Raw genomic sequence first — 18,919 nt, forward strand, 5'->3', positions numbered from 1 at the left:
ATTTCTGTCTCCTCCCACAGGCCTGTCAGTTACCCAGAGAACCATTACAGTGTGTCTCCTCTTGGCGGGGACAGAGGGATGCCGTACAGAAACCCTTCGGCTAGTTTCTCCAGTCCAGGCTCTGGGTTTAACTCCACTGCACTGGGGGTGCCGGGACTCGGCGGACCCTTTGTCCGCTATAAACCCTCTCGAGACGGGTCAGTGCTGGTTAAATGTTTGTTTTTTGTTTCTTTTTAAAGGATTAGGTCGCTTCAGAATTAAAATTTCCTGATAATTTACTCTCCCCCATGTCATCCAAGATGTTCATGTCTTTCTTTCTTCAGTCGAAAACAAATTAAGATTTTTGAGGAAAACATTCCAGGATTTTTCTTCATATAGTGGACTTTACTGGGGTTCAACGGGTTGAAGGTCCAAATTGCAGTTTCAATGCAGCTTCAAAGGGCTCTACATGATCCCAGACGAGGAATAAGGGTCTGTATAATAATAAATGTATGTACTATTCAACTACAATTGCTCATCTTGCACTGCTCGGCGGTGTGCCACGCATTATGTAATCACGTTGGAAAGGTCACACGTGATGTAGACAGAAGTACCGAAGTAGATCTCATTTTCTCCTCCAACTTCAAAATCGTCAGACATCGTTGTTTTACCTTTTTTTGGTAAAGGCCATTTGACTTATTCTTTGGACGTTCGCTTTGTAAACACTAGGTCAGTACCTATGCCTACGTCACGTGTGACCTTTCCAACGTGATTACATAAAGTGGTGCAAGATGAGCATTTGTAGTTAAAAAGTATATAATTTTTTTTTTTTTTTTAGAAAACGAAACCATCGTTTCGGTAGACAAGACCCTTATTCCTCATCTGGGATCGTCAAGTCATCTTCATTTATATAGCACTTTTCACAATACATATTGTTTCAAAGCAGCTTCACAGTGACAATAGGAAAATTATTATCGAGCTAAAGCTGGTTTTTGATTGAATCACTTCCGTTGTAAAAATTGTTAATTATTACTTTAGGGGCTGCTTAAATGATACCTTTCCTACTGAAAACTGAATATCTTTAATGCACTCTTGCCGTTCATTTACATGTTTAGTCTTTAGGTTTGCGTGTTTGAGTGTGTATGTGTGCAGAAGCTTGGTCTTTTTTTAAAAAAGTGATATTTGATCATGTAGAGCCCTTTGAAGCTGCATTGAAACTGCAGTTTGGACCTTCAACCCGTTGAACCCCAGTGAAGTCCACTATATGGAGAAAAATCCTGGAATGTTTTCCTCAAAAATTTTAATTTCTTTTCAACTGAAGAAAGACATTAACATTTTTAATGACATGGGGATGAGTAAATTATCAGGAATTTTTAATTCTGAAGTGAACTAATCCTTTAACCATGTGGCATCAGTACAGTACATTGCAACACTTTCCCTTGACTGACCTTGTCTATTGTCTGTTATTTTAGTTCAGAATATGAGACTTTCACAGAGAATTTGTTAAGTTCCCAATTAATGGCATATCTAAAATTCATAGATATGGCATTCATTCATTGGAAACTAGGGCTGATGTTTTCATGCAATTTGACCATATAGGGATAACATTAACTTATTATCACCAGTTATTATCACCTAATAAATCCTGTCAGGGTGATCATTTTGAAAGGTTTTATTTTGTGATAATTACCAGATAATTGTACATTATCCCACTTTTTACAAGACATCTGATTGGATAATGGATAGATGAATGGATAATATTGATTTGACCTGAAATTACATTATGTAAGAAGGAAGAAGCACATGATGATAGACGTGAATTTAGCACAGTGTAAGGGGTTTAAAAATGCAAGATGGAGGACAGTGAATTTTTTTTTTTTTTTTTTTTTTTTAAATGAAGCTGAGATGCATTTTTAACTTGTTTTTTGACGTGTTTGACTATTGCGTTTACATCATTTGTTGCTGCATCCTTAAAATGCTGTTTTGAATCGTTAGGGATTATAATACCTAGTCCTAGTAAGCAACTTGAAGTTGCTCTCACATAGTGTAAATATTCATTATTTTGCTCAGCACTATTGGAATCTGATACAACAGAATGCTATAAATGTTAGTGAGGGTAGAAATGAACATCTTCAGGCGCTGCTTAATGTCATCAGTGGGTGTGTCTGATGGAAAATGAGGTTGCGGTTGAGGCATGTATCAGCTAGACCTACAGTGCTGATTCACAGGCCAATTGTGGGTTTGTGTATGATTGTATATGTGTATAAATCAGAGGTCATGGCATGTATAGGCAGTCGTGGTGCTCTTTTGTGTGCTTGATGGTTGGCTGTCCCAACCAGAGGAACTTGTTGTGAATGTTTTTTGAATGCGAGTTAACATACACTGAATTGTTCACAGAGAGAGAACAAAAAATCATGTTGACTTCTTTTTTTTTTTCTTTTTTTTTTCCCCTTTTCAGTGTTCACATGCATTCATATTAATGTAATTATAAAAAGTATGTCATTGATTAGCATATTCTGGTTGTTATGCATCTAATTAGGGCTTGTCCCCTCCAAACAGTATTCCCATGACAAACACCTTAAATATTTATAGAGCTCACAAAGAGCTTTGTAAGGAGGATCATTTAGCTGATTGTGTTTTTAACTCATATTTTAAAGTCTGCATAAAATCAAAATGGACTTTTTTACTTTTTTAGTGTACTAGTCTTGTGGTGAACAATTTATCTAAGATGATCAAACAATCAAACAAACACACCCCTCCCTTCATTGCTCCACCCCCAAAATGCACAAACACACAATGCAAGAGTCCATGTCTCTTTATCATAGCAGAAGTAAAGCAAAATAAAGCTTTGCAAAAAATAAAGCAAGGATGACGAACAAATGACAAGGAAGAACAGAAAATGAACATACAGTACACGAGTATAAGCAGGGCTTGACATTAACACCCGCCGGTTGAATTTTATATATAATGTATACATTTTTCAATTGTAGTCATTTAAAAGGGCATCTGAAATAATAAACTAAGTGCAATGTAGTGTTGTCAGAAATATCGATTTATCGATACATATCGATACTGAAACGCTTCCAATACTCATTTTCCGCAGAATAGATACACAACATCAGCTGGGTTTTCTCTCTTTCTCATCTCTCCGACAGCGAGTTGACACACAAACCCGCCTCTCCTCAGTCACTTGTTTCAGTGGCTCCAGATGAATATTGTTGGTGTTACAGGGCTTGAATTTCGGCATGGGATTGCGTGTGTTTTGCATAATTTTACTCATTCACGCAGATTTTATGCTCACACCCAATGTGTGCTCTTCATAAACCGGCCTTGAGATTGTTTTAGCTGCTTATTGCGCTGAAACAGTCAAATACACACAAAACAATGTCAAAATGCCAGTCTTGACAGGTATTCACGTAAACATAGTCAGTTAAGTTAACATACAGTTGTGTAAAAGTATAATGAATCAGTGCGTCAGGTCTTATAGTGACAGCAGCCTAATATACCTGCTGCCAAATTATGAGATAATATTAAAAATATCCATATGTCAGTTTTTTCCACATGGTATTGTTGTGATCAATGATATTACTCTGAGCTTTTCTCTTTTGTAATGTCTCTCAGCCATCTCTCTTTCTACAGTCTATCTTCAAATCTCCCTTTTGCTCAATCTCTCTCCTCCCCTATCATGAGTGGACACGCCCCCTACTGCTGATTGGCTACAAGTGTGTTGTGCCGATCCACTTTCAACAGCATTTCTCAGAAATCACTTACTGCACCTTTAACCCCTCCCCTCTAACCATCAGTGAAGAGATGTTAATATGAAGCCCCGCCCTCTATTCAATATTCCATTTCACTTGAAAATACATCACAATGATAATTTAAAGTTGGTTGGAACTTTTAGCTCATGCAGATTTTAAAGTGTTTTTCTAAAGTTTCCCTGGATGCGTCATTAGTTTAAAGTGCATTAGAGCGTTATAGAGATGTTGGGGTATTGTGAGTCTTGTTAACATTTCACACTGACTGTGTTTATGGTGGTGATTCAGCGAGATGTGCTAATGAGTGCTATTATTAGCCCCATCAGATCCAGACGTACATCACTCAAACCTACAGGGTGACAAGTGACAGAACACATGGGTTGCAACAGACTCAGGATTGAATGTGACATGTGTATGATTAGTGGTGCGGTGTCAAAATTGACCCTGTTTGGTTTCTTAATGCACATAATGTGCTTTAGTCATTGGTTTGTGTTATAGGCTAACAAACAAAATGATTGTCTTCATTATCTTTTTTCACCCTGTGAACACTTTTCATAATAATCCATTACAGACAGAGGTACATCACAATATGAACGAAAAAATTGGACTGTACTTCAGTTTCTTTGCGACTTTAAAGTGTAATATCTTTATCTGCCTCTGAGACAACTTTCTTTTTTGGCAGATATGACCAATAAAGTCTGATTTAAATCACATCCCTTGTTTTCTGCGAACATTATTTCAAGCTGTTGTAAGTGATTTGCCCTGTTTTGCTAACTCCACCACATGTCCTTCCTCCAAAGCCCTGTTCTCCAATGACATGTCGGCCAACCTGAACTTGAGGGGTCAATGTTTAGCTGGTTAACATGATCAAGTAAGAATAATAACATGTTCATATTTGTTGTTTGTGTAGGTTTGGGTCAGTCCAGCGCCCTCTCCAGCCATTTGACCCACATGTTACTGTCGATGTCTCGAGTGGAGAATCATCATCTGGTTTCACTAGCCAAGAAAGCACAATGGAGCGCAACAAATCAGGTAAACAAAAACACAATGGAGCGCCAGTCCTTAAACAAAAACTGCTGTAAATGTTTTTTGTGTACCGCCCCATAACTGTGTGAACTCTGCCATCTGCTGGATAAACTCAGAATATGGGTTGCACTGGTGGACTGACTCTAATCAATATTGTTATTGTTAACTAAAACTTGAACTATTAAAAATATTTTTCTTTATTGAAATAAAATATAAATATTAGATGAAAAACTTAAATGTTATAAAATCTTAAAAGTCCCCCTGTAGTAAATAATTGTATCCCTTAAAACTCATCTTTTATCACCAAAATGACAAATTTAAATGTTTTTTTCCTGTGGAAAATAAACTAGTTCATGCCTTTTAAAATAGGTTGAATGTAACTACACCCTTGCCTCATTTAGTATATGCAGATCTATGAATATGCTATGTCTATGGGTGGGTAAATGTATGGGCTTTTCCAGATCATTCGATCTAATATACAAAATAAGCTCACGCAATTTACAGATGAACGCTCCCGGAGACCATGGAAAAACATATGGAAAGCAGCAGCTTTCGTTTCTGCTTGATATCCGCAAGACCACGGCGCACAAAGTTTAAATCCCATCTGGCTAGCGCGCTTCCCATAATGTTTGCGCATTAAGTCAGTAGCCGTCTTTTTGTGTCTGTTCAAACACATTCGACCACATGATTGTTTACAATATGAAAGCAATCCGGTCGAATGTATTTTCGACTACCTCTGGAAGTGGTCGAAAGTGGACAAGCTCAAAACGTTTTAGACACTTTTTACACCTGTATTTAGCATTATCCACTTGTAATCCGATCGACCAAAATGAATCTTAACACCAGGTGTAAACAGGGCCTGAGAGACACGCAACAAACATCTGAATATCAAGCACAATAAAGAGTAGCAAACACCCTTAAGAGGAAGTTCACACTGACACCCGGTTACAAAGTGACTAGAAGTCATTCATTTTCAGTGAGAGTCAATGTGAACTGGGCTTCACCCCTTTGTGTTTGTGTGTTGGACAGAGCCCATGTGGCATGTTCCCGCATCGTCGCGAGGTGTGTCAGTCGGCTCAGCTCAGAGAAGACCGACCCGGCAGGACGTTGCAGGGAAGGACTCTCCAAACCGCCACTCTAAGGTGAGCAGTCATCTCATGATCATGGTAACCAGCTGATGTTTAAAGGTGCCGTAGAACGTCTTTTTAAAAGATGTAATATAAGTCTTAGGTGTCCCCTGAATGTGTCTGTGAAGTTTCAGCTCAAAATACCCCATAAATTTTTTTTATTAATTTTTTTAACTGCCTATTTTGGGGCATCATTAAAGGCTGCGGCCCCTTTAAATGCTCACGCTCCCTGCCCACGGAGCTCGCGCTTGCCTTTAACAGCATAAACAAAGTTCACACAGCTAATATAACCCTCAAAATTGTTCTTTACAAAGTGTTTGTCATGCAACATATCTAATCGCGTAAGTATGGTATTTATTTGGATGTTTACATTTGATTCTGAGTGAGTTTGATAGTGCTCCAAGGCTAAAGCTAACATTACACACTGTTGGAGAGATTTATAAAGAATTAAGTTGTTTATGCATTATACAGACTGCAAGTGTTTAAAAAATGAAGTGAATACAGTAATAAACGTTGGTAACTTTAACCACATTTAACAGTACATTAGCAACATGCTAACGAAACATTTAGAAAGACAATTTACAAATATCACTAAAAATATCATGTAATCATGGATCATGTCAGTTATTATTGCTCCGTCTGCCATTTTTCGCTGTTGTTCTTGCTTGCTTACCTAGTCTGATGATTCAGCTGTGCACAGATCCAGACGTTAATACTGGCTGCCCTTGTGTAATGCCTTGAACATGGGCTGGCATATGCAAATATTGGGGGCGTACATATTAATGATCCCGACTGTTACGTAACAGTCGGTGTTATGTTGAGATTCGCCTGTTCTTCGGAGGTCTTTTAAACAAATGAAATTTATATAAGAAGGGGGAAACAATGATGTTTGAGACTCACTGTATGTCATTTCCATGTACTGAACTCTTGTTATTCAACTATGCCAAGATAAATTCAATTTTTAATTCTAGGGCACCTTTAATTTGTCTCTCATGTACTAATCTCTCTTCTCTCTCTCAGGGTGAGGCACACTATTCCAGTCACTCCAGCAGTAACACACTCTCCAGCAATGCTTCCAGCAGTCACAGCGACGAGCGCTGGTTTGACGGGGTGGGAGGTGGGGTTTCCGGTGTCCTGAGTGACCCCTCAGACCCCGACCCTGACCTAATGGGCAAGGGAGGGTCCAGTGACAGTGGCATCGATGCATCTCTCTACACGCCAAGTCCCAACACTAAAGGAGCCAAACCTAGCCGCAGTCTTGCAGGAACCCCCCACAAACCCCTGCATGGCTCTGCTACCTACAGCGGCTTACAGGAGCTGTCAGGAGGAGGGAGGGAGGCCGGAGAGGGTCGTCGCAGGGAGTCGTCACCCATCATTGCTGCATCAGCCAGTCAAAGCAAGAACTACCGCACACGCACATTCCCCCCTCCGGGATCGGCCAATGCTGACAACTTCAAAGCAAGGTATTGTATTTATTCTGAAATGTAAAGACTACCGTTCAAAAGTTTGAGACAGTAAGATTTTTTGTTTTTATAATGAAATTAAAGGGGTCATGATGCTTTTTAATCATTTTTTTTTTTAATCACCTGCCTAAAACAACCTTGATCGAAGTCCAGATATTATTTCCTCAAATATCTCTGTCACAATGTGAAATATTAGCATAATGCCCATGCAAAAGCATACACAAAGAAAGAAGACGCGGCTTCAGTGAATTGTAGCATTGTCATTCAGACAGACTGGAAAAAGAGGAGCTGCAATAACAAATAAACAAAATAATGAACTTTTAAAATAGTATCGTATGACCCCTTTAATACATTTATTCAGTAAGGATGCATTCATTTGATCAAAAGTGACAGTAAAGACATTTACAGTGTTACAAAAAATTTCTATTTTCAAAAATGCTGTTCTTTTCAATGTTCGTTTCATCAAAGTATCCTGAAAAAAGCATCATGAATTCAACAAACATTAAGCTTCACAACTGTTTTCAACATTGATAATAATAAGAAATGTTTCTTGAGCAGCAAATCAGCATATTAGAATGATTTAGAAGGATCGTGTGACACTGAAGACTGAAGAGTAATGTTGCTGAAAAATCAGCTTTCATCACAGGAATAAATTACATTTTAAAATAAATGAGAAAACTGTTATTTTAAATTGTCATTAGAGATGCACCAATATATCGGCCAATAATTGGTATTGGCCGATAAAAGCAAATTTTCACATCATGGCTATCGGCCGATAGTTAGGGCCGATATATCCTGTCGATATATACAGGGCAGGAGAATGCATTGATTTTGTGCTTTGTGTAAAGAAAATGCTAAGAAACCAGTAACAATAACATTCAGAAAGTTAAGAAATAATCATTTAATCTTCAGAATTTAGTTAATGTGTGTTAATATTAATTTGAGTAATGTGTTTGTTAACTGATACCAGTTACTCTGAAAAAAGTTGATGAAATTGAGAGAATAACGTTTTTATTTGCATTTCTTTCAGAATATAATAATTAAAAATATAATGATTAATTATTAATTTAATTTAAAAGAAGTTATAAAAGGCAGAACCCCCAATCTATCGGCAGATATCACTTTGAATTATCGGCTATCGGTATCGGTGGAGAAAAATTTAGTATCGGTGCATCTCTAGTAATAATATTTCACAAGATTACTGTTTTAGCTGTGTTTTTGATTAAATAAATGCAGCCTGGGTGAGCAGAAGATACTTCTTATTCATTGAAGAAATCTTAATGACCCCAAACATCTTAACTGTGTGTATATTCAGGGCCTGCTATACTCCTCAAGGGTATAAGACCCCTGCTGTGGCCGATAAACCCCGGGCTTTCAGATCTTCAACAGTCACACCCATGTCAGGCTCCGCCCTGCTGTCAAGCTCCGCCCCCAAATCATTTAGTAAAAGCAAGAGTGCATGGCAACAGGAGGAGAACATCACAGCAACCAGCAGCACCTCCACTGACAGCAACAGCAACAAGTACATATGTTTATAAAATGTATCTTCATATTTGTGATTATGAAAAACATGCATCACGTGTTTGAATATTTGATTATTGTGTGTGCTTTCAGGCAGGTGGATATGAACAGTAAGAACGTGTTCGGACAGCCCCGGTTACGTGCCTCTCTGAGAGACCTGCGCTCACCACGCAGAACTCACAAGAGCACCATTGAAGACGACTTGAAAAAGCTCATCATTATGGACAACCCCGCGGACACACCATCACGGGATGCGGTGAGCACACACAAATGCTAAAAAGGATACTGTTTATAAACACAACAATGACTCAGACTCATTTGTGCGTTGTGTGTTTGTTCTCCTCTACAGTCTCCTCATCGAACCCTGCAACGTACTTTCTCAGATGAGAGTCTGTGCAGTGGACGGAGAGATTCTAGTTATGCAAGCACGCCTCTTTTTGAAGGACAAGTGCCGCCCAGTGACCTTCTCTTCACTTGCACGCTGCCTACTCGTCGCCACGGACACAACACTAACCTTGGAGCCCTCATGCCCAGTAAGAAAGGTGGGTGTCATTTGCTAGTCATAGTCATTTGGCATGTATTTACTGTTATCTGCTAATGGCATTGGAATAAACTGTTCATTTCTTACTCTTCCAGTACCGTTGTCTGCATCAGAGTTGTCACTAACTGAGGTGAGGGATAAGGTTCCACCTCTCAGAAGGCTGGACCCTGGACTCATGCCCCTTCCTGACACTGCCTGTGGTCTGGAGTGGTCCAGCCTCGTCAATGCAGCCAAAGCATATGAAGGTATGAGGCCACAGGCCACCCTGGCCACGGTTTATAAGTCAAACTAAGATATTTCTGGCACATAAAAAAAAAAAAATCATGGCAAATTTATGAGATAATTAAAGGGTTAGTTCACCCAAAAATGAAAATTCTGTCATTTATTACTCACCCTCATGTCGTTCCACACCCTTAAGACCTTCGTTCATCTTCAGAACACAAATTAAGATATCTGAAATCCGATGGCTCCGTGAGGCCTCCATAGGGAGCAATGACATTTCCTCTCTCAAGATCCATTAATGTACTATTAAACATATTTAAAACAGTTCATGTGAGTACAGTGGTTCAATATTAATATTATAAAGCGACGAGAATATTTTTGGTGCGCTAAAAAAACTAAATAACGACTTATATAGTGATGGCCGATTTCAAAACACTGCTTCAGGAAGCTTTGGAGCGTTTCGGAGCGCCAAAGTCACGTGATTTCAGCAGTTTGGCGGTTTGACACGTGATCTGAATCATGATTCGATACACTGATTCTTTTGTGCTCCGAAGCTTCCTGAAGCAGTGTTTTGAAATCGGCCATCACCTAAATAAGTCGTTATTTTGCTCCAAAAATATTCTCGTCACTTTATAATATTAATATTGAACCACTGTACTCACATGAACTGATTCAAATATGTTTTTAGTACCTTTATGGATCTTGAGAGAGGAAATGTCATTGCTGGCTATGGAGTCATCAGATTTCAACAAAAATATCTTAATTTGTGTTCTGAAGATTAACGAAGGTCTTACGGGTGTGGAACAACATGAGGGTGAGTAATAAATTACATCATTTTTGACATTTATCATAATAATGACTCTTAATTTTGACTTTTTATCTCATTATGACTTCTTATTTCATAATTTCAATTTTGTTGTAATTTAGCAAATCTCATAATTATGAGTCATAATTTTTACTTTATCATAATCGACTTATTTCATAATTTCAACTGCTGTAATTTAGATGTTTTTTTCTCAGTTATTACTGTCATAATTTTGACTTTTTATCTCATGACTTCATAATTTCAACTTTGTAATTTTGACTTCTCATAATAACTCATAATTTTGACTGACTTTTTATCTCATAATTATGACTTCTTATTTTATAATTTCAACTTTTGTAATTTATATTGATCAGTAATGACTGTCATAATTTTCTTTTTATCTCATAATAATGAGTCATAATTTTGACTTATTTCATGATTTATTATTTTCATAATTTTGACTTAAATAATGACTGTCATAATTTTGACTTTGTCATAATTTACTTTTTATCTCATAATTGACTTCTTATTTCATAACATCAACTGTCGTAATTTTGACTTTTTATCTCATAATTTCAACTTTGTCCTCAAGTTCGACTCATACTTTTGATTGATCTCAGATTTTTGACTCAATTTATTAACTCATAATTATGATTTACCAAAGCATGATTTTTTTTTCTTATGTGGTGGAAATGATAAAAAGATGATGCCATTTGTAGGATGATTCCACTGAAGAGTGTAAACAGTGGCTCTGTATGGTTTATCGACATTACCTTTGCAACATTCCCATGTAGTATGAAAAGAATTAAAGAGTCACTAATCACACTGATGGTCTTAATGATTAATTATGACTGCATGATTTTTTCTTTTTACAGTGCAAAGAGCTGTTTCTTTGTTCTCATTGTCTGAGTCTCACGCGGGCAGCAATGAGCTGAGACCCGTCATCAGCCCGGTGCCTTTCCACACGCCACAGACTCCCCGCACCACTCCTACTTTCAGCAGGTGACAGACGCACACATACACATATACTGTACATATATTTGCTCTTCCTCTGAATGGATGCATTTTAGTGTTTGTTAACGGTAGTATTACAACAAGGGGACAACGTTGTCTCTGCAATTCCCCATAAAGTTTTGGATCGAGTAAATGAGAATTTATATGCTAGGATACTTGTTTAACTTGTTTTTAATTTGTGTGTGTTGCAGTGAAGAGGTTCCTAATGACCTGTCTGGGCGTCTGTATCATCTGGAAGTCATGCTGAAACAGCTGAACAATGATCTAGAAAAGGTGAGTTACATTAGAGAGATCTGACCAGCGCAGGACAGGTTCACTAGGGATGGGCGTTTTGAGTAATTTTGTACTTAAACACATAAAACCAAAAAAAAAACAGGGGTTGAGTATTTGAAAATGTTCATTTAAATTGAAATGAAAGAATAACAAATTACATAAAATTATATTTTATTCACTAACCGATCTGGGGTGGGTTTCCCAAAGTCAACTATGGTCGCAAGTTCCGCCATTACCAACAGAGTTCAACTGAACTTGCGACCATTTTTACATTAATCACAATTTAGAAATAAAAGGCCATTTTCTACCCTGATTTTAGCCCTCTGATTTGAACGCTGCATTGGAAGGGGCGTGTCTGCTGTGAGACTTCACTGCTGTGATTGGCTAACATCTTTGCATATGTATTGGCTAACATCTTTACATGCGAAACTCTCTTGAAATCTTTTACTACGTTTTAACTGTTACAGCTGTCAAGATTAACTAATCGTAGTATTATATTTAGATCTACTCCCGTCGCATGAAAGGTTGCAGCGATGAGCATGTAGCCAATGACAGACGAATGCAGTGATCTCATCATTGCAACTTGATTTCTGCACTCTTACAAATGCTTTCATCATAACTAACAGTGCAAACATGATGTAAATAAGAGATTCATTGTGCAGTGTAGACAGTGTCAGACTCAGTCACTGAGTGATTGACAGCTCCAGCGATTGTAAAGGGAGCGTTCTTTGATTGCTTTCCATATATAATTTATTCACTGTTTAAATAACAGATTATTTTCATCCTACTAAGAGAAACCATGTGAAGTTGACCTTTTAGTCACTGGTTTGATTTACTGACGCATAGACAAAGAACATCTGACTGCATGAATCATTATATATCAGATCAGGCATTAGAATTAACACAGTTACTTACATGTTGTTGCATTACTGTCGAGTCCATATGGTACAAGTCTGTTTGCAAAGCCTGCGCCGAAATGCGATTTATTTACCCAAGAATCCACAGTGAAATGTACTGAATACAAATAAATAAAGCTCAACTGAGACATTCACATTGTTTAAATTAAATAACCATATTCCTAGCATTAGGATCCTTTTAAAGGTAATGTCATTTTTAGTTCTGTATCGCTCTTCTCTCCTCGTCATCTCACTAACTAACTAACATGCCAGTGGGCGGGTTTAACATTGCATTGATGAAGTAGGCGTTGATTTCTTCTGCGGCGACGGCGTTTCATCTATCTAGAGTCGTTCGCTGGGCCTGGTGTCAATAAAAGCTTTTATTGGACTAACAAGGAAGTTTTCAGTTCTGAAACTTATAGGTATAGGTATTCTTATAGTACGATGACCTCTTATATATCAAAATCGTAAGATTTCTCAATACATGACCCCTTTAAATGAAACAATAAAAGTTAAAAATGAAAGAAAATAAAGTGATTTTTATAGTACCTTGGCCGTTTTTGATGACATCTTCATAATCATGCTTCTCTCTTCCTCTCCTCCTTTTCCCTTGTCTGTTCCTTCCTGTCCCTCCCTGTCAGGAGAAACAGGACAAGGCCGTGTTATTAGCAGAGATGGCTAATCTGAGGCAGAACAACCAGCGTCTGCAGGAGGAATCGCACTCAGCCAGTGAACAGCTCCGCAAGTTCAGTAAACTCTTATCCTCTACCATTCCCGAGAGGAAATGAGCGCTTCCTTTCATTTGAGAAGAGAAGATCTTCACATACCTGTACTTTGCCTAAAATGGCATGTTTAGCTAATTTAATTCAAAGTCTCTTATCGCCCAGTACATCCACTGTCCCGCTCGCCCTCACATAAGGCAAGTCTGCCAGCCCGTCCTCACCACACACGAACCTGTGAGATTTCTGAAAGTGTGACGGAGGGAAACCGAGAGTTTACGCGGGTCTGCCTGACGACTTGAGACTTTAAAGCTTTAACTTAAAGCCGGTACAGATGTATTTTTAAACAAACTAACACACACACACACACACGAGTCCTACCTTGAAACGAGCGAGCTCCTCATCTGATCGAACTACTTTCGGAACTATTTTCTCATTGTAGATTTATTTTTGTACTCGACGAGTCGACACTAAGCTTGAGCCAGTAAAACTGAGAGGCCTATTTAATGCACAGTCAGCTCAACAGCCAAAAAACAAATCAACAAATCAGAAAATAAACACTTGAGCCACGTGTGAGATCCTGAGAAATCACGGTACTGTAAGTGTGAGAAGAGGTACAGTGCTACACAGATAATATCGTATAATTATAAATCGCATACTCACGTGCAGGTACATTAAACGCTGTTGTATTCATATTTATAGTCAACTCATCTCAACTGATTTATCCTCCATAAATCTTCAACACAGACTTGATAGCGACTGCAATAACGGCAAAAACGCGTTAAGAGATGGAGAATCGCCACCACCGCTTTCTAACGGAAAGCGTCCGCTACTAAAACTGTGAGGTTACACCCAAGTCTTTGATCGTTTCCTCTGTGCACGGACATCGGTCAGTCTTTAAGTGACAGTGTCATGTGACAGGAAATGCCACTTGCTCTTTTATGTATAGTTTTGGCATAGCACTGTGTGTAAACTTGGGCTGTTCTGTCAGTTTCCGACACTGTATATGTATATGCAAAGCCGACGCTAAGAAACCCTAGTCAGCTGTGTTCCATACAGACTCTATTTTTCTATTTGTATTTAGTTCAGGTTTATCAGGTGAAACGACTGTTGGCAATAGATGGCTGTTTTCAACTTCTAGACAGATCATCGTGTTTACATACTAAGACGATCCACGACTGCGGTTGGTTACGAGCTCTGGAAAATCGTCAAGAGCAACTGGAATAACAGTCAGGCTGGATCCGATACGGTTTATCATGTACCCCGTGTTACTCTGTACATGTCTGCCTTAAAAGCGGTCAGCTGCGACCAGCGATGTGTTGTAATTTACGACTCATATCAGCTCTCTCCTTCCCTTTAACCTGATGCGACTGGAAAAATATCTCCTCCTCTCTCAGGACCCGTAAGCTGCCCTCTCGATGACCTGATCTCTATTCGCCTATTTATTCACAACACAGCAAAAGCACTGCGACAGTCAGTCATCATAGCTATAAGTGAAAATATGATGTCTCTGCTCTTCTCAGACACACAAAAGACAACTATATACACGCCTAGGACAGTAACGAGCACTGTAAAACGCAAAGGTTTTTATTTATGGGGTGAGAGATACAAACAATAGACCTGATATCATTCATTTCAGCTGTTTTAGTAGTGTAATTGTACATACAGTGATTTTATACAAAGCTTTGAACTGCTGATAGCTGACGTTACATGTTCTCCCCACTATTATGAGGAAAAAAAAAATACATTTAAAGGGATAAGAATGAAAATTTTGTCATCGTTTTCTCACCCTCGTGTCGTTCCAAACCTGTATGACTTCCTTTCTTCTGTGGAATATCAAATAGTTTGACTTCCTTACGATACAATGGGATTGAAACGACACTAGGGTGAGTAAATGATGACCGAATTTTCCCTTTAAATGAAAGTCTGTATACATGTTGGAAGCTTTTAGTTACACATTGTCACCCTGGACATATTATAATGTTATGATAAGCTCATTCACTCCCTCTTTTAGATCAGTTTTCTCAGATTCTCATCTCATTGCTGTGACTTTGTTTTTTTGTCAATGAAGCGGGAGGTTTTTCAGACTCTTGGTGTCTCACTCGGTTACTGGGTGTCATATCTACACCATGGATTGTCTTATGATTTCTGTTTGTATGCTTGTTTGATAGTTGGGTGGAGGTGTTTTAATTAAGTTTGTTCTTTTTTATTTTATAAAGGGTAAATATGAGTAATATACTTGTGAAAACATCTATGTGCATCTGTGTTGCGCATTCTTAAATCATGGCAAATTATATAGTCCAGCTGTAATATTTGAAGGTTTATTTTTATGTGTAATATTTTGACTATTTATTTAGATTCTTTTTTTTGTTTTGTTTTGTTTGTTTGCTCCTTTTATAAATACGGAAAGACAAATTCAAGGTGAAAATGACAAGATTACAGATTTGGTAACATTATTGGAGGGTACTGAGTTTATATATGTATTTTTTTAGTTTGTCCTTTATATTTTGATTCATGATCTTTTGTACAAAGCTGATTTTATCCTTTTTTTTTAACTATTGTAATTCATCTTTTTTTGTCTCTGTTTCCATTAGCTTCATGCATGAAACAGTGGCTCCAATGCCTTGATTTAACTATTGATAACTGATCGATCTTTCAGTTTCTTTGGGGATGTTGTATCAATGAGTGTACATTTAATAAGTGTAAATTATGTTTTCATTATTTTATAAAAAAAATATATTAAAATATTTCATAATGATACCAGTCTTGACTGTTATTTTATTTCACCAATAATTTATGATATACTGAAAAAAAGATGCAAGCAATTGACGTTTTATTGCTGTTAAAAGGGTGGTTGATTATGATTTCACTTTTTAACTTTAGTTAGTGTGTAATGTTGCTGTTTGAGCATAAACAACATCTGCAAAGTTACGACGCTCAAAGTTCAATGCAAAGGGAGATATTTTCTTTTACAGAATCACTTTTTAAGGATACAACAAATGACTGGCAGGGGCTACAACAAGCCTCTTCCCAGGTTGGTGACATCACAAACCCCAAAATTTACATAAACCCCGCCCCCGAGAACACCCAACAAAGGGGGTGAGGCCATATTGGGCTGCTTTAGAGAAGAGGAAGAGTTGTTGTAGTAGAGTGTTGTTATCATGCCGTCATTTTACGCCGGACTGCTTCACAAAGGAGGATCAATTCAACGCTGGATTTGCACAAAAGATTAACATGATGGCACATGCTAGTGGATGAGTTGAATCAACTCCACAGCAACTACATAAATTTATCCACTAATGGCCCCGATATACTTCAAACGAAATCGAAGAACAAACTGATATGACGTCATTTCGAACAAAATCAGGATTAAAAAAAAGTTTTATGTTCTTTTTGGAAGTTCGAAATGGCTTGCCAAAGCGAACTTTCAGGAAAAGTTCGCTTCAGCTGCAAAACACCTTCATGCCACCATTGGTCCGTGACGATAACGTAATAGTAGATGTGCGCTGAGGCTCCGCCTTCACTCGCGTGGAAATGTTCTCTGACTCATTTGATCTGTTGAGTTTGTTGAGGTAAGATCTCTGCAGGTGAAAACATGAACACTGGATTTCAGCTTTATATACAAAATGAAAGGCACTGACACCGTTTCTCATGTTTGATACTGTAAAGCTGCTTGTTTTTAAGCAATCTATTGAATAAACATCTATTCTATATGCTATATAAATACGTGATGTGACTGGAGTGCTAATTTGCAGAGCTCGTGCTAACATACTAATGTTGTTATGATCAGACGCTTTTTTTATGCTTTCTATAAAAATGCTGTTTTCTCATTTTTGTAGTTTATTTTGTTACTGGGAAGAAAGTACAGCACGTATTTGCATATTCATCTTACCGTAGCTCTTAGCAGTGTGGGCAGTGTCAGATGTTCCATTACAGTATATCACTGCTCATGCATTTTGAACTTCGTTTTACCCCTGAACGAAAAACGAAAAAGAACTTTGTTTTAAGTATATCAGGGCCTTAACCATTCAGAAACGTCCAGTTTCATTCTAAAAGTTGTAACTTCTTCCTGAGTCTCTCCATCAGTGTCGACTCCGGTTTGAACAATGTAAGGCTGAACACCGTTACTGACAATCCTCATTTTGTCTGCGTGAGATTCTCCAGCTTTGTTGTTGTTGAGCAACCGAAGCACAAGCTGTTAAAGCTCCGCCATCTTCTGGAAAGTGGGAGCAGCAGCTCATTTGCATTTAAAGGGACACACACAAAAACTGCATGTTTTTGCTCACACCCAAATAATTTGACAAGCTATAATAAATTATCTGTGGGGTATTTTGAGCTGAAACTTCACAGACACATTCTGGGGACACAAGAGACTTATATTACATCTTGAAAAAGGGGCATTACAGGTCCCATTTAAGACAGTAAATCCTTGAAGTGGGTCATACTATTAGGAATCTATAGTCTAAAAAGTCTATCTGTTGCAACTAAGCTGCAAAAACATCTCATTCTGAAATCCTTGGATTTCAGACATCAGGAACCCAAAACCTTAACACTTTCAACATTAACAATGGCACCTATTTGACATTCAGAATCTTGGCCTTACCATTACTAGTTAGTAATATGGAGAAAGTGGGACAGATGCTATTATTCCTAAAAACCAGAAGAATGACAAAAATAAAAGAAGTGTGGAACAAAAGATTTGCATTTTGAATGCAACATTGGCTCCTTCTGCTGGTCATCAATAGGCATCATTGAATTAAGAAGGGTAAATCAGTCAAAATTATTGTAAGAAACAGTTTTCAAATTTCAATTTTCTGGGAAAATATGTCTTATTGGTTGGAGACAAATATTCATTCACTGCCCACTTTTGCTAGGAAACATATTATGTTTGGAATGCTGTTGGATGATTAAAAAAAAGATTTAAAAAATTATTAATGTAATGTTGCTTCTGGGAAAATTTTTCATTCATAAATGCAAATGTATGAAGACGAAACCTTATTTTTCTGTATTCAAGAGACTTTATTTGTAATTACTTTCCATCATTGGAATGTATGAAAATGAAAAAGGTCCAGAGATTTGCTGGAATAATAAGAGACCTTGATCTCTTAGAAGAGGAATGAAGAGACCCCATCTTATTTTATTTTATTAATTTATTTTTTATTTGTTTAATGAAATATATGTAATTTTCTTTTATTAAGATTTATTTAACTGATATGTGCCTTGCTTAACACTCATTTAACTATTTTTGTTAATGCCATTGTAGGTGTATATTTTGTTTTGTTCTTGATGTTCAATAATTTTTTTTTTTTTTTTTAATTAAGAAACATTGTTTAAAATAATTAAGACTTTACCAGTCCTTTCCCCCCCCCAGCAGCAACAAGACTCGTATTTTTCCCATTAAAAGTCACTAATGCCCAACATTAATTAGAAAACCAATGAAGAATGAGTGATCCGTTTAATTTTATCATACTGAAGTTTTTTAAATCAAAGAAACAGCACAAAGAAGCTTCAGTTAAAGGATTAGTTCACTTTCAAATTAAAAATTTTCCTGATCGTAATTTAAGTTGAAAATTGTCAT

The 18,919-nt window shown here is 37.5% G+C and overlaps 1 protein-coding gene across 3 annotated transcripts in view; it reads left to right on the top strand.

Moving 5' to 3' along the window:
* sipa1l3 (signal-induced proliferation-associated 1 like 3) overlaps positions 1–16,101 on the top strand; it is a 96,575-nt gene extending 80,474 nt beyond the window's left edge. For all 3 annotated transcript variants that reach the window (XM_048169204.1, XM_048169206.1, XM_048169205.1), the window contains 11 exons: positions 21–197; positions 4,645–4,766; positions 5,790–5,902; positions 6,908–7,350; positions 8,666–8,872; positions 8,965–9,127; positions 9,221–9,413; positions 9,508–9,657; positions 11,315–11,441; positions 11,645–11,726; positions 13,264–16,101. In XM_048169204.1, the coding sequence (XP_048025161.1) occupies positions 21–197; positions 4,645–4,766; positions 5,790–5,902; positions 6,908–7,350; positions 8,666–8,872; positions 8,965–9,127; positions 9,221–9,413; positions 9,508–9,657; positions 11,315–11,441; positions 11,645–11,726; positions 13,264–13,410 (1,924 nt within the window). In that variant the 3' untranslated portion in view covers positions 13,411–16,101. The remainder of the gene's footprint in view (positions 1–20; positions 198–4,644; positions 4,767–5,789; positions 5,903–6,907; positions 7,351–8,665; positions 8,873–8,964; positions 9,128–9,220; positions 9,414–9,507; positions 9,658–11,314; positions 11,442–11,644; positions 11,727–13,263) is intronic.
* The last annotated feature ends 2,818 nt before the right edge of the window (positions 16,102–18,919 follow it).

This window comes from Megalobrama amblycephala, linkage group LG19 (assembly GCF_018812025.1).
Source record: "Megalobrama amblycephala isolate DHTTF-2021 linkage group LG19, ASM1881202v1, whole genome shotgun sequence".
Taxonomy (NCBI): domain Eukaryota; kingdom Metazoa; phylum Chordata; class Actinopteri; order Cypriniformes; family Xenocyprididae; genus Megalobrama; species Megalobrama amblycephala.